Source organism: Atractosteus spatula, chromosome 3 (genome assembly GCF_055471065.1).
Source record: "Atractosteus spatula isolate fAtrSpa1 chromosome 3, fAtrSpa1.hap1, whole genome shotgun sequence".
In the NCBI taxonomy this organism is placed as follows: Eukaryota; Metazoa; Chordata; class Actinopteri; order Semionotiformes; family Lepisosteidae; genus Atractosteus; species Atractosteus spatula.
In genome coordinates, this window is record NC_142708.1 from 70,938,835 (window position 1) to 70,961,696 (window position 22,862).

The 22,862-nt window shown below is 47.5% G+C and overlaps 1 protein-coding gene across 2 annotated transcripts; it reads left to right on the forward strand.

The window, feature by feature from the left end:
• The first annotated feature begins 1,635 nt into the window (after positions 1–1,635).
• Positions 1,636–22,606, forward strand: LOC148838613 (homeobox protein otx5). 2 transcript variants are annotated; one of them, XM_088911348.1, is made up of 4 exons: positions 1,636–1,657; positions 12,430–12,754; positions 18,559–18,710; positions 20,352–22,606. In XM_088911348.1, exons 2-4 carry the CDS (start codon positions 12,658–12,660, stop codon positions 20,982–20,984), a joined length of 882 nt encoding a protein of 293 aa, XP_088767474.1. In that variant the 5' UTR covers positions 1,636–1,657; positions 12,430–12,657; the 3' UTR covers positions 20,985–22,606. The 2 variants fall into 2 exon arrangements, with proteins under 2 accessions (XP_088767474.1, XP_088767473.1); XM_088911347.1 differs by lacking the exon at positions 1,636–1,657 and having other exon boundaries at positions 12,350–12,754.
• The last annotated feature ends 256 nt before the right edge of the window (positions 22,607–22,862 follow it).

Sequence of the window (22,862 nt, forward strand, 5' to 3'; positions counted from 1 at the left end):
CCGGGCATGACTGAACAGCATGACCCCCACCCCCACCCCATCCTGTCTGCAAAGAGCAGATTACAGAGCTGACTGTACAGTAAACGCAGCACCAGCTGGGGGGTCCCCACAGAGGCCGAGTGTGCTCTAACTGGGGGCGACCCTGCAGGGGATAGACACGCACTGCGAGAGAGAGAGAGAGAGAGAGACAGGGAGGAAGAAGAGTGAGAGAAAACTAGGTGAAAGAGTTAAAGGTACATGCTTAACTCTAATGCTGTTAAAGACCAAGATTAATAATAATACACACTGCACACTGACGATAGAAGATGGGAGACAGACATTGGTGAAGGAACACACCGTTTTGGCTTTAGCAGTGACAGCTCTTTCTATCTGCAGTCAGAAACCAGAGAAACCTATACAGACACCCACACTTCACAAGCACACCAGTTTATTTTGGAGTCACGGTCCCAGCAGTGAGTATTAAAGTAGTGGGTGTTTAAGCAGAGCCACAGACGCACCAGCACAGAATCTGGATGAGGAAGACTCCTGGACTGAACAGAGCTCGGCTAAGGAGGTCCCACACAAACTGTCCAAACTCAAATGCTGCATCACGTAGACAGCGAGATGTGGCAGCACCATCATCTTGTTTACAAGGTCTAACCTCTCTGCCCATGTACAGCCCACTCATTTAGAGAACCCTGGTGGACTTGGACAGAAGATCCACACCTTGCAAGGACCACAAGAACTGACTGTCCAGCGGTCCCCACTCACCAAACACTAAGTGTGCCAACACTGCCACGGCCCGGGCAGGGCACTAGACACTGCCTGCTTCGGCCCTCCTCAACTGATCCCTGAAACAGTGCCCCAGTTAACCTGCCTCCCAGGACTCTCCCGGATACAGATTCCGTGCCAGGAGCAGGCTGCAGTCCGGCAGCACAGGGTTACTGATCTCATCCACACGGTGAGCCTGGCATCAGGCACCGGCTGGCACCACGCTGTTCTGACCCCATTGGACTCTCACCAGGGCTGGAACTCCAGAACAAACAGGAGATCTGTCCAAACTAGAGCTGCTGTTCATTGTCTTTCGTCAGTCCCCTAGTGGACCCTGACTCAGCTCTAAAACACGCAAGTCACACACTCTCACACCAATGAGCACTCCCACTGAGTGTGCATCGCTAACAGACACACACCCTGACCGACAAGCACTTACGTGCATGAAAAACACACAAAGACTCTCACAAGCGTACACACACACACACACACACATGACATCACTGGCCTGCAGTTTAAATCCCCCCTCTACCCCCCCTCCCTCTCCCTCTCTCCCCCGCACTCCTTCACTCTGTCTTCACTTTTTCCTTCTCTTCGTTTTGTGGGGTTGCAGCTCAGCGCATCACACAGGCACGGTGCGGGAATCCTGCTGCTCTGCCCCTCCATCAGTCTGTCCATCTGCCCCGTCTGTCAGACGGCATCAATCCACTGATCCCCCAGTTTTCCCTGCTAGTCTGACCATCCCAGGGCAGGGCTGCCCTCCGGCTCCTCCGTCCGTTTTTCCGGCAGTGCATCCCGTCTGTCAGCGCCCGGCGTCCCCTGTCCACCCGCTCCTTGCTCTCTCTCCAGTCTGCCCCCTTCAGCGGCTCTGACCGGGAAATCTCTCTTTTCCTCACTTTATCCCGAGGTAAGATCCTTACTTTTCAGATAAAGCATATTATGATAAATCGGCTGAACCGTGCGCGTGTGTGTGTGTGTGTGCGCGTGCGCGTGCGTGTGTGTGTCGGTGTTAGAGCGCGGATGTGTTTAAGCAGAGCAGCCGTGTGGGTGGGAGCATCAACATGTCCCTCACGAAAGTCAACCTTGGCAAACGCGTCGCAGGAATTTTTGAGCTGGGTTACTTCTGTGGTGGATTCCTCTGGCGTCTTACCTTACATTCACAGTGCCTTGTGTTACATTGGCTCATGAGAGTGCCATGATAAACAGTTCTAAGGAATCTTTTCTTCAAGTTCACTACAGCATGATGCACCCTACAGCGCAGTGCACTAAGCACAGGGAGGCACCTTCAACACCACTAACAGTACAAACCTGCTGAGGTACATTTCACAGAATGGAAGGCAGTGAGTTATCTCTGTGGCTGTTTCCCATGAGCCCCATTGACTCTGCCTCCCTGAAGCTCCAGGCATGGGGACAGCAGGACCCCTGCCAGCTCTCTGCGGGGTTCAGCATGAGATGTCCCTCATTTCAGGCACTGACGCTGCCTGGGTTTCCGCCCGTGGCCTGACGTTCGCCCGCTTGACTAGAAGGTGCTCCCACACGACTAAGAACCGGGCACCTCCGAGGTCTTGATGGCCCAGCTGTTGCCCTGACAGAATAATAGCACCAGTTTTTCAAAATGTTCCGAGGGCGTCGCGTACGGTCCTTTTTTACAGCTCTTACTCCCCCTCCCCACACATAGACTCTAGTGACTGTTTAGTACTGAGTGTAATTACTGTATGAATTAGCTCCGAGGGTGCCACACCCGCGCGCGATATGGCGAGAGTGAGACATGCCCACCTGCAGAGCTGCCCATCGTTCGGCACGCCTGAGCTCCGCTGCGCCCGACAGGAGAGCCGGCGCCCGGCGTCTCGCGCTGACGTCAGGCACGTCGATCACTCTGAGCACCCGTTCGGGATTCCTGGACGCAGTCAGCACTGCAGCATGACCCAGGCTCAGACTCAGGACGGTAGATTACCAAGTGACAGTCGTGAACGACAGCTGTGTGTCTTCCATTGGACTGGCCAGTCGGGCCGTGGGAGGGTGCTCTCCACACACAGCGGTTCTTCAAGCCAGCGGCCTGCAGAGAGCAGAGCCCTCCAGAATGTATTGTTGGCGACATCGCTGGACATTCATTTCTGTACCGATCTGTTACACGGCCAAGCACTCTGCCCGTCCCATTGAACTGCCTTCGATAATTCACCGCGCTGTTCTGTACAAGTCATATATTTAACGTGAAATATGTGCATTCAAGGGGTGGTCTGCCAAATGTATTCACAATATACATATCGACTCATGTCAAGAGCCCTGCCAGTCTCAGCATTTAGCAACTGATTTCTTCACTAAGCAATCCAATCAAAGACTGGAATATACCTCTGAGTGATATATACCAACATTCAGGGGTGTGGATTTCCACTGTGGGGACATCACTGTCATTGCCCGCATGGGGCTGTTTTCTTGTTAACTGGCTAAGTAGCAGAAACACAACACCTACTACTTTGTGGCAGGTTTCCATCAGGTAGACGTGAGAAGCCTTCAGAAAGAGCAAAACTGCCTTCGTATTCCGGGTTTGGAATTTGAGACTGAAAAGCAGATTGATGTCCTTCCAGTAGGGGGCAGTGTGAGCGGCCGTTTTGGTTCTGGGGCCATAGACACTGTATTCCATTAGACACAATGGAATTCAGGACTCTACCTGAATATATGCTGTCATATTTGGCCATATGTAGACTATCTTAACCTCCCAGGTGTTTTCCCTCCTCTTTCACAAACAATAAGCACATTTGAACTGTCAGCTAAAGTTCGATGTGGAATTAGTGATGAGTTTTGTCAGGATGGCTTGGGAGTTGGATTAGGATCTGTTTCCACGTTTGGCCAGTTGTATTATTTTAGATCCAGGAGAGTCTCTGCTTTCAATCCATTTTCAGAAGGTCAGGGGTTCGAGGCAGCAGTCCTACAGCGCAAACTTTGCTGCCATCTCCTTGGGGCAATTCTTTAATTGGGCACCAGCTGTATTTGCAGAGAATGGGGAACTCGGAACGGTCTTCCAATACTTTAAAAGCATGATAGATTACTTTAACGAAATGTTGTAATGGACATTTACATTATAATTACAAAGTAATGGACATTAACTACATTTTTGTAGTTACTTCTCAGGACTTGTGTAATGAAGCACCACAACTAACGCATAGCAGTTAGTTTTGAGCTCCCCAAGAAACACACTTCTTTATTTACAACATTATATGTTCTCAATTATTATGATTAGCTGCCACTGATTATAATAATACTCAGAGTATGGAAAGTAATATGATAACATACGAACCGCAGACTACAGTATTTTAGGACATGTCTTGGTCGCACCATGAGAAGTCTTGGCATTTCTGGTCAGGTAACGTGTAACAGAAACTAATTAACAGTCCCTTCCTCACAGCACAGGGCCCTTCTCAGCACAGTCACCCCCTCCCAGAAGAGCACTGCTAGAAACACAGGCTGCCTGGACCACAGGAAAAAGTCAAATCTATTTTAATTCTCAAAACTCATAAAAGCCATAGCACAGCACAGTCCTGAGTCTTGTGATTTCTCCTGCTTTGCTTGTCAAAAGGCTCGTTCGGCTTCTCCGAGAAGCCAAATTAATTAGGAGTCATTTTTTTAAAGGGGCACGCTCACATTGAGAAGGGTCAGAGAGAGAGAGAGAGGTGTGGGGCTTTGACGAAACACTTCATTCACAAAACCGGACACAAGCAGTAGACAACCAGTCCACCGATCCCTGAACAGAGTACTTAACTTAAGAAGTATGGCCAAGTTAAATCGACCACAACCGGACACAGCACAAGTGCAGCAGAGGGGATAAAAGTGAGGCTGCAGACGTTTGCATTTCACAGTTTAATAAAAACATGCCCACACAGACGGCACCACGCTCACATCGGACACCTCAGCTGTGAGTGAGGCTGCATGAAGACTTGAATTGTATTGTGCTGCAATACAAAATAAATCTCCCTATACCAGGCCTTGGTTCATTCGAACCTCTTTCTGCTTTTCCCACCCACCACCTTTTCGCGCCCCAAGGTGATGCAAGCAAGGCAGTCAACTGTCTTCATCTTCTTGAAAAGGCACAGAGAGGCCCAAGACAAACAGGCGAGAACAGAGAGACAAACACAGATGAAGGACAGACAGACAGAGAGAGAGAGATAAACACAGGGAAAGAAGACAAAAACGATGGATGAAGACAGAAAGAAATTGTTTCAGGGAAATTCCCCCCCCTGTAATTAATACGTACTCTCCAGGTCAGCATTGTACATGAAATCAGTTTGCAAGTGTCTTTGGCTGGATCAGTCTGGTTGTGTTTGACTGTGGTTTCCAAGAGCCATCGCTGCACTTCACTGTGCCTTGACCTCCCTGGCCCAAGGGTCATTAATGGCTACAGAGCGCATCCACCAGGATACATCAAGGGACTCCTAGTGCCCAGACGGGTCCCAGGGAGGATGGAAACCACAGGCAATGACAGCCAAAGGAAAGCTAAGCTGCAAGACAGATTCGTTGGGATCACAATTTACAACACACAAATCAGGGTGAAGAGAGAGCTCGACAGGGCCGTTCCCCATCTTCAGTCAGCCCAGAGTCCACGTCCTGTCTCTCAGCCCCAGTCTGCTGTTACTCCTGGTCAGGCAGGAGACATGGTTTGGACAGAATGTAACTACTGTAGACGTCTGTGGGTCCAGATTCTGCTGTTGTACCCCTGGGCAGGGTCATTTCACTCAGATTGCTGTAGTAAATGCACTGATACATATTATGTATTCATAGTGACTAGAAATTGCTTTAGATAAATCACTCTTTCTTGTATATCAGAACAACCAGATTGACTTTGCTCTTAGGCAGCTGTGCTAAACAGACACCGTGATCATTTTCTAGGACTACAGGCCGGTCAGAGGGCACACAGCAGAACTCTGCCATTATTAACACCCACAGTGGGACAGGAGACACAGTGTTTATAAGAACACGCTGAAAGGGTGTTTGTATGCGTGTCTCAGGGGGAGAGGGAATGTGTGTGTCTGTTTGTGCGGGTCATGTTCAGTAAGCTTCTTATCTGGTCAGCCTGTCCTTAATTCAGGGGAGCTGCTGGGCCCTAGTGCCTTGGGGCTCAGACACGTACAGACACTTGCTTGTTCATTTTGCCATACAGACTGTGGTGTGTCCGATTTACCACGATGGGGTTCGACACAGTGTTTGTGGTGCCCAGGGAGACCGCGTTAGTGTAGATGTGATTGTGTGTCATGTATGGAGATGTCAGCCTGACAGGTTGTGTGTGTGTGTGTAACTGTATTTCTACCAACATGGGGACAAAAGCTGAGTAAAATGTCTCCACAGCCACAGGAACCCCTGGTACACGGACGTTGCTGTCCGCACGATGGAAATCCCTTTAGAAAACCAACAAACTGTGTCTTTTCTTAAAGCTGGGGGTGTCCGAGCTGTTTCTTTCAGGTCTGTTTGAGCGGAGTCTGGAATAGGAGGTGCAGATTGAAACGGAGTCAATGGGAAGACCGCGGACACACGTCGGGGGTGGAAAGTAAAACCGCGAACAGTCGATTAGGAGGAAATCGCTCGTCTTTTATTCCGCCGCTCGTACGGGCCCAAACTGCCGGTGGAGGCAGCTCCCCGGGGGGGGGGGGGGGCTGAGAGCGAAGCGGAATGAACTGTCTGACCGCAGACGTGTTCAGAGCTTTTCTTACAATCGAACCAGCGTTTCTGTGAAAACTCGCATTGGAAAGGGTAAAAAAAAAACCCCAGACAAACGCAATTTTGAGCTTTTTGCTCGCTAACGGAGAGAAGAGCATCTCCAAAAGCAAGTCTCGCCTTCCGGTGCTCGTCTGCACGACAGGTACCGCTGCGGGCCCCGTCTCGCATCGGTGTCCTCGCAAGCTGACGAATGAGCCAGACGGAAGCGAGCGTGAAAACAACTTGGAAAAAAGATTTTAGATTAGATTTAGATTCAGGAGGATCTAAGATGTGCAAACTTTTCTCTCCGCGATTTATTTGACGTTATTTTATTTATTTTTTTTAATCGGCCTCGTTTTCCAAACCCTCTCCCACCCGCTGGCACGGCCTCTCGGCAGCTCGGAGGCGCCGCTGCCCGGCCCGCCCTGCAGAAGGCTGGGTGTCTCGACTAGGTCGTTTCGACGACCTATTTGGTCGTGCCGGGGAGCTGCGATAATCAATAGCAATGCCATAAGACGGGTGGTCACTGGGGTCCTTCGGTCTCTGTTCTGCGGCTCAGTCTGTGAATCCTGTCCAGAACAAGGTCTGCGGACCTCTCCGCTTCAAGGAGCGTCACTGTAACCTGTCAGAGCAAGTCCCGCTTGTTACTCTGTTCGCTTATTATTATTAATTAGTATTATTATTATTATTAATAATAATAATACTTCTCAAGCGAAAATCCCGATCGACAAGAGAGAAGACCTTCAGGGCGGTGTAATGTCTGTGCACCTGTATTCCTGTCACAACCCTGGGGACTCTGTCCCCGCAGACGTACCGCTCTTGTCCAACATTGAACATTTATCCAACAGTGAAAATGGGTTTTTGTACAAATTCAACGGCGTCGTTCTTTTAAATTCACGAGTGGTCGCGCTGTTGTGTGAAATCTTTCGTACGGGAGACTCAATAACACTAGGAATGGGAGTCGTGGGGAGGTCTTCAGAAATTTAGAAAGCGCTGTTAATCCTTCGAATCACGGCGTCGGAAGGAGCGCAGTTTGTCTTGCGACGGGGTTCAAAACAAACAAAAGCACGTTAAAGGAAAAAACAACAACAACGCGCTATTTTGTTGATTTCACTGACAATTTGATGTATTTTCAACGTGTGTGTCGGGAAAAGACGCGTTTTTAAATCGCAGACGAATAACACGGTTTGGAACTCGGACCTGGTTGCACGAGGGCGCGCGCTGTCGCTCCCGCCCTCCCGCGCCCGCTAGCTCGCGCGCGCCCTCGCGCCAGGTACAGGTGCGGGTCTGCCGCTCTGAATGCCGGGCGCGGCGGCTCTTCGTATCTCCGGCCGGCAAGCAGACCCGCTGTGAAACCCCTTGGTTTGGCCCGCACGCCGGTGGGTGTGGATTTTAACTTTAAGAAATCCTGTTCTATTAACTAGCGCATCGAATTGTCTTTACAGACCTGCGTGAGATTGCTCTAAGCCAAGCAGTCAGGCAGCAGGAGCGCGACGGACATGCAGTACATGCACACATTGCGGTATACATTGTCCAAATCATTACCGTCCTGTGGTCTACAGGTGAAATTGCTGATACTAATATAGCTGGCTAGCCTGCATGCTGGAAGAAAGGCGCACCGCTTTGTTAAAAGTCCGACTACATCCAGTACTTCTACAACTAATACCGACAGGAGCTCGGGAGCCGGGGCTCAGGTCCCCGTTCTGTCTGCACACAGCAAGCGGGCTCAAACACACGCTCCTGCGCTACTGACGTGTTGCGTGAGGAAAAGAAAACCGTTTTTGACGTCTGTATTGATTCTAAATTAAAAGCAAGAACTTGTGCAAAGGCGGGTGGGCTGTTAGACTCGGTGCTGGTTCGGGTATTTAGTAGTTAACTAACGATCCAGCCTCTGCTCGAAAGGAGCCTGATGATCAGCGTGTTTCACACTCCCACGAATCGATTATTCTGATTCTGTCGGAGTGGGACATGAGATTGGGTTCCCTGTCCAAGGACATTACTTGTGTCTCGGTTCGATTTTAATTTTTCAATTTTTTTCAATTTGTAATTTTTCCGATAGTAGCGGCTCAATTTTGAAGTTAACACACAAAAAAAAACCCCAAGGAGAATTCTGTCCTTCTCGCTGTTGTGCTACGTACAGTACACAAGTGTTGTTTTTTCAACACACGACAAAAAAAAGAATTCGTCTATTTTAAATACGAAATTCAATACTAAATTCCTGTCTGACCCGTGTGCATGACCATTTAATCTATTTTCCTGAAATAGATTAAAAAAAAAACATCTATGACTGTATAATGTACAGTTGCGTTTAATTCAAGGTTTCATAAAACTCTGTCCGCTTAAATTTTATTTTTGATTTTGCTGTGCTGTACATGTTACTTTTTAAACGAAAATATAATAATAATAATAATAATTAATGTATTCCAATTATTTTCAGTGTGGCCACAGTAACCTACAGCAATCTTTATCATGAAAGGAAAATGAAAAACAGATTAAAGTTTAAAGTAGCTGTCGTTCACAGGTATTTTAGGACATTTTCCAAAACAAAATCGAAATTCCGCCTAAAAAAACGTTGTGATATCGTTAGCGACTTTCATTGCGGTTCAGATTATTCTACAGATTCTGTCTTCTGCTTCCTTCTCCAGTTTTGAGAACTGAATTGCCGCCTTTCACTTGTTTGTCGTCCCTCAAGTTCCCACTGACTTCAGTAGATGTGATCATTTCTCGCGTCTCGATTATCCGCACACGAGCCCGTAGAAAAGCTCACGTCCTCCGCTTTAAAAGAAAATTAATATTTTTACCGACAACGTGTGAAGGTCCATTTTACAGAAACCACTTTAGTCGTTGTCCCATTTGATAATTTTATTTTATTTAAAAAAAAAACAGCTGATTCTTTAAACCTGAAAAAAAAATCAACCGAAGACCGATTAGTATTCACAAGACCCCGCGGCTTGTGAATCCACCTGCAGAAGTCCGACCCCCGAACCCCAACCGCCCCGCGCACCTTCCGATGAACCCCTGAGAGGGGTACCTGCGATATTCAACACTGTCACGGCAATACTCCAGCTGTTAACGAGGACAGAAAGGACCTCAAAAGATATTCTGGAGTTAGACCGGGGAATATCTGCATTTAGAACAATTATAAACCAACTGAAAATAGTCACGAAAGACTTTTTACAACAGCCCGTGTTGTTTTTATTATTCAATTCAATTCAATTCAACTTTATTGTTATTATACTTACACAGGTGAAAAGTGTTTCTCATTAGTCTCTCAGGTGCAGTATATAAATAGAACAGAAGGTAAGACGATAGACAGCAACACAATAACGACAATTACACAATAACAGTGTAATAACATAACGTAATCAAAACTGTACAAAATCCGCAGAGAAAAGAATACAACAGGACAAAAAACAGTGCAAAAATAGTACGGTGATTAATAAATATTATAAATAATACAGTTTTCCTGAGCTATCGAAGGGACAGCACAATTTCGTCTTACATCCAGTTGTCGTGTATGTAGTGGTGTTGGAGTACACTCATCGTGGGTACAGGAAGAAGTGAGGAGAGATCAGAGTATGTCGATATATTAGTGTTAACAACAATAATACGTTTCTGTTTCTGGATCGGCCGATTTCGCAGTAACATAAGCAGAAACATGGCCAGAACAGAACGTTTTTTTTTTTAAGACAGTAACTTGGGTTTTACAGATCTGACGATGTTACACGGTCCCGCAGTTCTGGTGGCGCTATTTTCTGCCCGGTGGCGGAGTGACGCCGCGTCACGGTGCAGCCTCGCGCGCGGCAGGAACCGAATCCTCCGTCAGGTTCACACCTGGCAGTTCACACTGAGACCGCGGGACGCGTGCCTCTGATCCAGGCGGGATTGTGCGAGCGGGTGTCCCACCCGAACACACCGTTATTCCTTAATGATTCACACGCTGGTTATCTTTAGTCCTAATTATTGTGGTGCCAAGAAAACTGAAGGACGACGATGATGATGGTTATTATTATTATTAATATTATTATATGTTTGTGACAAGTGGAGAGTCCTGTCGGGCTGCGAAAGGGCTCAGCCGGAGATTTAGAACAGAACAACAGGGGCCTTTGTGGTTTTTAATCCTCCAAAAGCTAACTCCCCACCCCCCAAAAAAATTAATTCCCCTTCTCCCCCTCACCAGCCGCTCTGCCGGGTCAGGCCGCGCACAGCGCCAAGTACACAGCTAGTTCAGAACTCGCTGGAAACTGGGAACGAACCGAGCCCCGAAGTCCAGGACGGTCTGGGTACTCTTGGTCACTGTTCCGACTCTGTCTGCCTTTGTTTTGCAGAAATCTTTTTGCAGAATGCGCATACAGTATTCGTATCAGGGTGCGAACAACTCTGGGAATAATAATAATAATAATAATAATAATAATAATAATAATATTTTTGCACATACTGCAAATATGTGGGTTGCCTATTTGTGTACGTGTCTGCGGCAATATTGTGGTTCCATGCACAGCCCCAGTCAAATAAGGAGGCTAGTCTAATCCATTAAAAACCAGCCCTCCCATGTACGCACTCCCGCGACACTGAGGTGGAACAGTAGGAGGAATTATTATTTTAATGCACGTTACAGTTTACGTTAAGAAGATCGTAATACACCACTGTATACCCCGCTTCACGCTACCCGTTACACGTAATGTCGGAATGCCCAAGCAGGTGATCAGACCAGCAACAGGTGGGTTAAGCAGACAAAACGGAGTGACCACGGGATAGACTTCACCTGCTCTAAATTAAAAACGCAGCACTGAGGTCAAACGACCCGATTCACAGGCAGGCCATACAGCAGGCCAGCGCGCTGGGGGTGTCTGTGGGTCCCTCCTTAATGATAGCAACCAGACAGACGCGTCTCCTGAGAACTACACCACAGTGCACCGCCAGGAACTCTGGTACGCTGTTGTAAAGTAGGACCCCTGCCCCTCGTGCTTTGGCACAGTTTCGTTATAAAGTCAGCCTCAGAACACGCAATCGCGTTTTTGTCCGTGTGGATCTCGTCTGTTACTTTTATCGTGCTACAGGTCCAGCGCATACCTGAACACAGCGCTGGAAATAACGTCACTGATGTTCACTAACAATACAGCACCCCCATCAGTGACTCGCCCCGATCAAACGAAACGCACGATTTTCTCTCTATAAGATTGTTGGGGGGGGGGGGGGGGGGGCAACTGTTACACCGAATGTAACGCAAAATTGGTGTTGTGCTCCTTTGAACGATATTTACTGTATTTAGAAGAGGAGCCGGCGAGGCAATATCAGAGCATCACGGCTCTAATCGATTTCCAGCTCAAGACCTCGCCGGGTCTCAGCTTACCAGGGGGATGCCTCCCGTTACAGGTGCAGAGTCTAGAAGGGTCCTGTGGTCTTGGGGCACTGGAAACACTGGACCACGGGGTCTGGGACAGTCAGGGGCAGAGTGGTCTCATCGGGCCAGAGGGAGGAAGGCAGGTAGCGAGCGGCACGGAGGGAGGGGGCAGAGGCGAGGGAAGAGCCTCGTAAGGACCAGCCCGTGACGGGGAGAGAGAGAGGGAGGGAGGGGTCACAGTGTCCCGCTCAGTCACAAGTCGCCTGTAATTAGCCTGCCCCTTTCTTGTGAGGAGCAGTTAACCGCGGGCTGCCCCCGAGTCACCGGACACAGCCTCGCTGCCGAGCGCACAGACACTTGCAGAGGGCGGCGCGTCTTAACCGGGTCCGAGAGACAGAGGGATCGGGAGAGAGAGCAGAGAGAGAGAGAGAGAGAGAGGGGGCTGTGGAGCACTGGGAGAGAGGACCGCGGGACGGAGAAGGAAGAAGAGGTTCGCCTCACTCCTCTCCATCATTACTTGGCGCACAGTCTTTATCAGGACCACACACACACAAAAAAAAAAGTTAGCAGTTGATAACGGGGCGGCGTTACTGGGCGTGCGTGAGGACCGCGGCAGCAGTACGTGACCACCTGCGCTTGGATACCTGCAGGTACCGACAGGTGTCCCGGCGCCGCCAGGAGGGAAACCAGAGGGCGGAGGCCAGGTCCCGCACGCCGCCGGGTGACCGGTCCCGGGAGTCCCAGCCGGGAAGGAGGGAGCGCACAGCAGTGAAAAAAAAACAGAAGAGGAAGACTCCCCCCCGAGCGGAGGAAGAAGACCCGGCCCCTCATCGAGCGAGAGAGAGAGAGCGAGTGCGCTTTAAAGTCCAGCCCTGAGCATGATGTCCTACATAAAGCAACCCCATTACGCCGTGAACGGGTTAACACTGTCCGCGCCGGGCATGGACCTGCTACATTCCGCTGTCGGGTACCCGAGTAAGTCTCATTTTCTCTTTACTATGTTCCTGTATATAGCACCCTACACCTGTAAAGCCCAATTATCCGACGTACTGCTAGTGCAGTAACGGCAGGCTTGAACTATTTTTAAAACGCGAGAGTCGGTCCTTCTGCGTGCTTTTCTGTTAAAATCATCCATTCTGACTTCGGAAGTGTAACATTCGATTTAAAATCCACGTATCAGAGAAAACGTACAAGCTAGAGGCGTTGGGCGTACGGCAGCAGACGTCCGAGCCCCAGGTGTCTCACCCCGCAGCCCGCTCTCCAGGCGTGGGTGCTCTGGGGTGCGGTGTGTCTTGGGGTTGTCGCGCGGGGGTTCGGACCCTCGACACGCCAGCGAGCCCCGGGCCGCGCGGGCACCCCCGGGTGTCCCCAAGGCGCGGAGCGACAGTCCCGGTTCTGTACGGAAGAGCAACAGGTACCGAGAAGATTCCCACAGACAAAAAAACGCGGAAACCTCGTCTCGGGTCTCATCGGCACCCTCACGGTCATTTTATTATTGCCGTCTTTCGGCCGCGCGTTCTCGTGAACAGCCTGGCGTCCCGCCGGTCAGGGTCCGAGACGTCGCGCTCAGATGCCCCTGATGCTGCCCTGAGCGCAAACTCAACACAAGGCGAGTTTCCCAGTTGTTTCACCTAGTTCAGTAATTCCCAGTGAACAGGTATTTAACCAAAGCAGAAAACAAGCAGAACGCGTTTTTCATGAAGAAAATAAAAAAAAAACATCTGAAAAAGTTGTGCCTTTTTCCTTTTGTAGGGACTTTAGGAAATATTTTTTTTCTGAAACAACGTGCTTTGAAAAAATAATCCAAACCTTTTCTGTCACCTCATGAAGTAATCAAGCCAAGACTGTTCGTGTTTAGCGAATAAAAAACCTTCTTGTGCAAATCAACGAAGACTCGCTCAACCTAAAAAAAATGCATTACCACGCTTAGGTGCAAATACCTTTTTTTTTTCTGCAGGAAACCTTAAAAATATTTTTCAGCAATCGCTGCATGTTCTTGGGCCCGAACGCCGCAGGTGTGGGACTTGATCTCAGGAGCCAACCTTGCCCGCTCCCTGATCGGACTCACCCACTCGTGATGTCTGTCCTGAGGCCTTGTCACCCTGTAGCCCTAGAGCGTGCTATTGTCTAGAATTTATTTGGTCTTCATCTTTATCCAAACTTTATACCTGTATCTTTAATGAGTCAGTCTTTATTTTAGTACGATTACTGGCACCAGTTCATTACAGGCGTCGCGGTTCAAGGGTGGTGCTGTGGCGTCTCCGCCCCAGACTCGAACCCTCGACTCCGCCGGCCAAGAGGCCCCTCAGCTCTGCTCCGCAGCGCCACCTCGTGGCTCTCAGGGCGGCAGCTGAGTTGGACGGGGAAGCGATCGGGACCCGAGTTTCCACCGCCGACCCCCCCCCCCCGTGAAGTTCGCTCGCCGGTCAAGGGGGCAAAAGCGCCGTTTTCCACGGCGGCGTCGCGCGTGTAACACACGCAAGGAAAGCTTTTGCTTTTATTTACGTTTTTATGATAAAGATTAGAATCTTATCCGCTTTTAATTTTTCGGAAATGTCCAGATTGGAAAAGCATTTCAGTGACATCGACCGAATAAATACAGTTAAAGCAACGAAAGGCAGCCGGCCTGAACTCCAGATCGAGATTGAGCAAACACTTTTGTTATCTTCAATAGTCCAGTATTCTTAAGTAATTTAAAATGAAATCATTTATATAGTTCTAAACATTTTTTAAAATAAAGATTTTTGATGCAGACCGTGCTGCAGTTAATGAATCAACGGTTTTAGGGCATTTAGCCTCTATCAGCGGTAATAAAACACGACAAAAGAGTTCTCCGACTAGTCACGCAATCAATCCAGCTGTTAATGCAGTACAATAGACCAGAGTGTACTGCAGATAGACTATAATAAACACTACAGTGCAGAGCAGAAATTGCAGACAAGGAAGATGTATTTTAACTTCAGGTGTATCTGTAGGAATGTGTTGTAGAAATCTGCAGAAATATATGTAGTAGAACATATTTAATAGTAGTCAACACAAAGTAGGCCATGAGGATATGAAATCAGCACTCAAAAGGGGAGTTATCGTTTTTAAAAGGAGACTTTCACGAGCGTTATTCTCCGCACAGTGACGTCAGAGACGCAATACAGGAAGTAGTCAGGGGTGTTAAACGCCAATCGTTGTTGGACAGGGGGGAAGCAGTACTTTTATACAGTTGTTGAAAGTAGGCCACATCAGTGTGTGTGCCTGTCTTCATGAATATAAAATGGTACTGTTCTGTAAAGCTTCTCAAGAAGGTTGGAGATAAGTGGTTTCTTTTGAATATGAATCAGTTAACATAATTTATAAACGTGTGTTTGATAACAAAGCGAAGCATAACATTACTTTAGATGCACTTTAGAGGCGTACAGTTAAGGACATCACAGTGCCTGGGCAGGTAGTACTGCTGTCACACAGTGCTGGGGTCCAGCCTGGGGTGGAATTCGCATGCTCTCCTAATTATTGCTTCTAAACTCGTGATAGTAAGCAATGTGTAAACATGGGTTGTTTAATATTGATGCTATAGTATTAGTAGTATTTTAAATAATCACAGCAGGTTTATTTCTTCGTGGCTCTGCTATATATTTTGAACTCAGAGTAACTCAAAAAGCTAATCACTGTTAATAATTCTGTGGTTACTGTGATTGTTAATTCTATTGTTAAGTCACGTTCAGTGTGCAGAACACCTGACCACACCTGGGAATCTGTGAAAAGCCAATTTATACAGTGAATTATTAGCCCATGGAGCAGATAGCTGAGACACACTGTGGTGGCAGAGACACGGGGAAATTTTCAACACTGAGCTAGGAGCTGTGAGGGATTCAGTCGGTGGCAGGAGAAAACCGCGAGCTCTGATTGTTCTAGCAGCTCAGGAGCTACATTGCTTCAAGTGCTGATCTGGTCAAACTGAAGTCATGGTGGTGGGCCAATAGGTAACACTCTTTCATCTGCTTTAAAAATGAAAACCAGTTCCCTAGGATGGGAACTGAATTCTGGTCCTTCGGGTAAGGTGTTTAAACGGAGCCCTTGACTACTTGTGGTCACTGATGATTGATCTTGATTTTGAATATTATCACACATAAACACTATTATTGTTGCTTTACTAAACGTGCTTAATTGACAGAAGGGTGTTGGTGTAAGTCTTTATACATTTATAATTTATGGATGAGCAAGAAAACGTACCAGAAAACCTATTAGCTTTCCAGATCCCAACTATAAAGTCCTTGGGACCTCTTTTGATCCCTAGTGACCTCCTAGTGACCAAACCCAGAGCAAAGAGGACCATAAGATCAACAGGGTAGATCAACCCCAGAAACCCCCCATTCTCAGGAGGAGCCAGTCAGGAATCATCAGTTTTCTCCTGCTGAGAGGACAAGCCAAGGCTCAACTCCAAAGCTCAAACGTTAATGGACTGACTGGTATGTTTTCGCATTTACTGGGGATGCTAGGCCCAGAGGTAGACAACAGACAAACCTATTGGACAGTGACTCTTTGCCTTTTGCCAGTCTATGTAAAAACCATCTTCTGCTTCACACTGCATTTAACATCACCCACACTCCCTGCATTCTGAGTAAATGGAGACCAGGTGGGATTATTAGCTTCAGTGTTAAGCATTGTGGGTTTTAAAATAATACTTAGAGGAAGAGTGCAACAAAACCATGGAGTGCGAGAGTAATGCCAGGGCCGGAGTTTGGAAGGCCTGCCTCAGATCTAAGGAGACCTTCAACACCTGTACAACAGTTCCCACAGGACTCAAAGGTTTATCTATCTCCAGCTCATAGAGAATGCACTGTAAGTTTCAGTATTGAGCTGGTGCAGTGAAGCCAATAATTAGTAAAACTGGGTGATTAACCACAAACATGATGCAGACACAGTGCTGCTGCCATCACCGGGACATCGAAGAATCATAATATTGCCTTTAAACTGAGCACTGAGCTTAATTAACATGTCAATGAAGCATCACACAAATTTGCTAAAGTGGTGTTGTTTCCTAATTACCATTGTCATGACAGTCATTTTCTGAAATACAAAAGAAGCCAACACAGAAGAAATACGCTATTATTAACACTATTAATTTTTACCTTTATACAGTATCAAAAGATATGCTATACCATTAACGCCTGCTATTTGCTGTAGTATAATTTTCTGCAGCAGCCCTGAATTACAACATATCTTTTTTTAAGTGATATTCTACTGCCCTAATTGACACTGTCTGAAAGTAGGCCTCTTGGACACCTCCAATGCCACATATATGAAGTTTTATAGTAATAATAAAGCCCTATGCCTCTCGCAGTATACTGTATGCCCTTGGAGTAATTAACTACCATTTTACCATTGGAAAACTGTCCTTTTTTAGCCCTAGTGTTGAGTCATGGCATTATTCTCTCTATATCATGCATTAGTGCACAGGTGCAGGCGATTCCCCTGACATCACAGAGATTCTGACATTTCTGGTTGAAAATTGCCAATACATTAAAGCACAAAAGACTAGATCCATCACCAGTGTGTGCTCAGGTTCTGTTTTTGCTGTTCTTGCAGATAGTGTCCTCTAGGCAGACTTTGTCAGTATTCTTTCAAGATGCAAAACATCTGTTTTCAGCTTCTCTTGTAGTTTTCTCTGTTCAGAAGCAAGGTTCGGTTCTTTCAGCCTCTCTGTGCAGGACATTCCTTTAAGGTCTTTGCCCTTCTTTGAACTCATTCAGAACAGATTCATTTATGCAGTGATTTGATTTAACGTGAGGATGTGAAGAAGCACAGCACTCCTCACTCAGGGGTGTAAGATCTAAAGGATCACAGGAGTCAGCAGTATTGCAGTGTAATCCGGTGTTACACACTGTAACTGCCATGACACCTCTCAGAGCTATCTGCTGCAATCAAAAACATGCTTTCTTTTCCATCTTGATAATGCTGTGGGGAAGTCCACCAACTATCCTAGAATAGAAAAACAAAGCTTTTACTCCATACATATGTAACCCCTTAGTATATGTGACCCTGAAAAACTTGGTCTTGAGGAAAAATCTAAATTCAGGCCTCTTAAATTTAATCTCCAAAGTTTGACTCAGTATTTTTGGGGATAACCTGGGGTCTCTTGGAAAATCGGAAATTTGACATTTCTCTCCTGAGCCTTAAAGAATAGCCTTGCACACCAGTTAGATGACATCACAGCCCTCTAAAGGCAACTGGAAGGAGAGAGAAGTGGGAGGGGCTTTACAGCTGAAAAACCAATCATTTGTAGGCGTTAGAGGGCTGGTGGGAAGGGTGGGATCACTAATGTCACCTAGCTGGCGTTGCTGATGAGGGAAAGTTCATCTTAAAATTACGGATGAGCTGGACTGTCTTTACAGTATCTAGAGATCTGATGATGATGGTGTGTTTCTTTGAAGAAGCTGTGCTGATACTGTTACAGCACTCTGTATAAATATTGATAATTACAGTAAACCTGAAGGTAAGAATGAGACAAACTTGATTGCCTTCAGAGTATTCTTAGTATGGTATTCTGATGCTACTTTTAAATTTCCAGGTAAAACTGAAATGTGCAAATATCATACACCCGCCAGTGAGTGTGATCATGATGATAATGAAATGTACACTTTTTGTTTGAAATATATGAGAAAAATGGAAAACATATTCTTTGAGATGGATTGCGCGCGCAGGCCATCCTGGTGTTCAGGTGCGCTCTGTGCTGTTGTCCTGGGGGTCGGTGACAGTGATCCGTGTGTCCGTGTGTGTGGTTGCCACAGCGACGCCGCGGAAGCAGCGCCGGGAGCGGACCACATTCACCCGCGCCCAGCTGGACATCCTGGAGGCGCTGTTCGCCAAGACGCGCTACCCCGACATCTTCATGAGGGAGGAGGTGGCCCTGAAGATCAACCTGCCAGAGTCTCGAGTACAGGTCAGGCACTCTCTCCAATACAGCAGTGCTCCTCACTGCCCCTCCATTTACCTCACTGTCTCTCAAGTTACCTCACTACCCCTCCATTTACCTCACTGCCCCTCCATTTACCTCACTGTCTCTCACGTTACCTCACTGCCCCTCCATTTACCTCACTGAATCTCACTTTACCTCACCGTCTCTCACGTTACCTCACTGTCCCTCCATTTACCTCACTGCCCCTCCATTTACCTCACTGTATCTCACTTTACCTCACCGTCTCTCACGTTACCTCACTGCCCCTCCATTTACCTCATTGTCCCAACATTTACCTCACTGTATCTCACTTTACCTCACTGCCCCTCCATTTACCTCATTGTCCCAACATTTACCTCACTGTCTCTCACTTTACCTCATTGTCCCTCCATTTACCTCACAGTCTCTCACTTTACCTCACTGTCCCTCCATTTACCTCACTGTTCCTCCATTTACCTCACTGCCCCTCCATTTACATCACTGTATCTCACTTTAACTCACCTTTACTCCATTTACCTCACTGTATCTCACTTTACCTCATTCTCTCTCCATCTACCTCACTGTATTTCAATGTTTACCTCACTGTAAAGGAGAATACCTCCCCATACAGCAGTGCATCTCTCTGTGCCTTGATTGTACCCCACCTGAAGCTGGAGGCAGTGTTAAGTTGAGGGCTGGGTCAGGGGTAGGTGCAGGTGAGGCATGACGTGGTGTCTGCGGACATGTGTGGGACCGGGGCAGATGGACGGATGTAGTAGGATACTGTGCCTCCCCAGGGGGCAGGGGTCCTCCTGGGAGCAGTTGTAGAGTGCTGGAGAGCAGTGAGAACGACAGGTCCCAGGATAGCTTGGCCCAAATGTAGGTCACCATCAGACCAGGGATTACCGCAGACAGGGGAGATTACAGGAGCTCATTTACAACCTCAGACAACACCATCTACCATCATGTCTGCAGAGCAACAGGAAGACACTTAGTGGAGCTCATGTAAAACTTCTCATCAAAACTCATCAGCATCAGACCCATAGATACTGTAAAGACACTCAGTCTGATCATCTGTAGCTTCCCATTAACACACCTTCACCAGATCTGTAGAACCTGTAAAGACACTCAGTCTGATCATCTGTAGCTTCACATTAACACACCTTCACCAGATCTGTAGAACCTGTAAAGACACTCAGTCTGATCATCTGTAGCTTCACATTAACACACCTTCACCAGATCTGTAGAACCTGTAAAGACACTCAGTCTGATCATCTGTAGCTTCCCATTAACACACCTTCACCAGATCTGTAGAACCTGTACAGACACTCAGTCTGATCATCTGTAGCTTCCCATTAACACACCTTCACCAGATCTGTAGAACCTGTACAGACACTCAGTCTGATCATCTGTAGCTTCCCATTAACACACCTTCACCAGATCTGTAGAACCTGTACAGACACTCAGTCTGATCATCTGTAGCTTCCCATTAAGACTCCGTCACCATCAGACCTGCGGATACTGTAAAGTGTAATGTGGCTTCGTCATGTCTCAGTCAGTGCCTGTAGCACTCTCTGTCTCTCTCACTCTGATGCGCAGTAGCCTGAAGACTCTCTTTGTGTCCGTCCCTGCCTGTCCGCCTCTCAGGTCTGGTTCAAGAACCGCCGTGCCAAGTGCCGCCAGCAGCAGCAGCAGAGCAGCGGGCAAACAAAGCCCCGCCCTCCGAAGAAGAAGGCGTCACCAGCACGAGAGCCCAGCGCAGAGCCCAGCGCCAACGGGCAGTACAGCCCCACCCCCCCAACTGCGGGCGCAGCCATCACGCCCAGTTCCAGCGCCAGCGCCACCGTCTCCATCTGGAGCCCGGCTTCCATCTCGCCGCTGCCTGACCCGCTGTCGGCCTCCACCACGCCCTGCATGCAGCGCTCCTCCTCCACCTACCCCATGACCTACACGCAGGCCCCGGCCTACACCCAGAGCTACGCCGGCTCCTCCTCCTACTTCACTGGCCTGGACTGCGGCTCCTACCTGTCGCCCATGCACCCGCAGCTCTCGGCCACCGGGGGCGCCCTCAGCCCCATCGCCGCCCCCTCCATGGGCGCCCACCTGAGCCAGTCGCCAGCCTCGCTGTCCTCGCAGGGCTACGGCGCCGCCTCGCTGGGCTTCGGCTCAGTCGACTGCCTTGACTACAAGGACCAGACCGCCTCCTGGAAACTCAACTTCAACGCGGCGGACTGCCTGGACTACAAGGACCAGAACTCCTGGAAGTTCCAGGTCTTGTAGGGGGCAGAGGGGACAGCGGGGCAGGAGCGGGAGGCGGAGGCGGAGAGGAGAAGCCAAGGGCGCGAAGGCGGCGCCACAAAGCAACGACACAGCGAAACTGATTAGGAAACTCAGAGTCTCGTCACCGTGACGTCCGAGCAAGACGGGACAGTGCAAGAGCAAGATCACACAAATGAACCAGTAACAGAAAAGAAAGAACTAACCGAAACCAATAGGTTTTTGCTGACGTTTGATGATAAAAATATTTATTTATTGACCCACAAAAATGACAGTGTCTGAAATTCTAAATTTCTCAGTGGGTGGGGGAATTGATTTACTTGTTAGCCAACCGGGGCAATTTGATATTTCAAAGAGTAACCATCTATACGCGTGTGTATATATGTATATACAGTATATATGTGCATACACACGGAAAGTGCTATGATGACCTTAAAAATTCTTGTACCGCTAACTAATCAGCACAGAGGGTCATATTTGGGAAGGGAGAATCATTCCCAAATATATTTTAATATATTTCTTATTTTAGATTTCTCCCAACTGGACTAGGAGGTTGTTAAATGCAATTAGAACAGCAAAAAAAAAATATTTGAAGAGAACACAGTGGGGCTGTGCCTCAGGGGTAAGAGAACTACGTCTGAAGAGTTTTTTCCTTTTTGTTTGGTTTAGCTGCTCAGAAAAATGAGAAAGAACAGACTAACAACAGCAAACCGAAGAAATGGCCACACAGGCGGAGACGCGTGCTGTGTGTCAGAGCCACGCAGATTTAACTGCGATCCTTTACATTCACGTGATTGACATGGTCTCTCCGATTACTGGGAAAGAAGAGAAAGGAAGAGACAGAGGACTGAATGCGCTGTCAGGAATTAGACCATGCTGCTTTAGGGACAACATGGCACATAGACTGACAGCCAAGGGTCAACAACAAGAGCCAAACTCACTTTTTGCCATGTGTTTGAGTGTGGGGCAGCAGGAACTCAGAGGCTACCAAAAGCACACAGGCAGCCTGGCTGCACACCACCGCGGCATTGTGGGATAGGTACCTGTGAAGCAAAGCATCTAGGGATATGTGCCCTTTTCCATGGAGAATGCACTGGCTCCTATGGAGAGAGAGGAGCCTGAAATACAAGTCTTTTCTTTTTAGATATTAACTTATTTATGTTACTTTAAAATGTGAGTCTTTCAGAGTAAACTTGTGGTAATTTGTTTTAAGTTAATATTATTATTACAAACGCAATTATCCTCATTATTATTATTACTATTAACATCATGATTACTGATACTACATTTGTAAATATTTAACATTACTTGAAAATGCAATAACATTTGATCTTAACAGTACTATGCGCGGACAGAAAGTGCAGAACTGAACGCTTTTTTGTTAAATAAATTTCAATGAGATCGCCATTTTGTTTCTGTTATCTGTTTGTAATATTGTTTTTGATTGCTGTTTTTCAAACTCAGGGGTTAAAGTATTAATTATAGCGACTGTAGGGAAATACTGTGAACAATTGATTCCACCTCAGTGAGTCCTTCATCTGCTGTACTCTTGTTCTGTCACCGCTTTTAATTTTTTGTTTGTTTTTATCAAAATTAGTTTCTCATAGTGACTTAAAAATGATTAAACAAAATGCAGAAGGATATCCTGTGTTGCTGTGATCTGTTCTGGATTGAAAAATGACGCTGGTGTAAAACATCACTCCCTGATGGAGGCAGACATGGCCATACAATAGCTGAGCCGACACAGGTTGACCCACCCCACCCCACAAAACTCTTAGGAAACTGCTAACAAATAATGTGCTGTGGCCTCTGTGAGCTGCAGGAACAGCTTGAATGGGATATGGATATAGATGGCACATCATTTTGAATTATTTGCCACAG

Excerpts from the sequence above, each read along its gene's own strand:
- LOC148838613 (XM_088911348.1), top strand. The coding sequence starts at position 12,658 with ATGATGTCCTACATAAAGCAACCCCATTACGCCGTGAACGGGTTAACA. Across the intron at positions 12,755-18,558 it reads TTCCGCTGTCGGGTACCCGA|CGACGCCGCGGAAGCAGCGC; the intron begins GTAAGTCTCATT and ends TGGTTGCCACAG. Across the intron at positions 18,711-20,351 it reads TGCCAGAGTCTCGAGTACAG|GTCTGGTTCAAGAACCGCCG; the intron begins GTCAGGCACTCT and ends TCCGCCTCTCAG.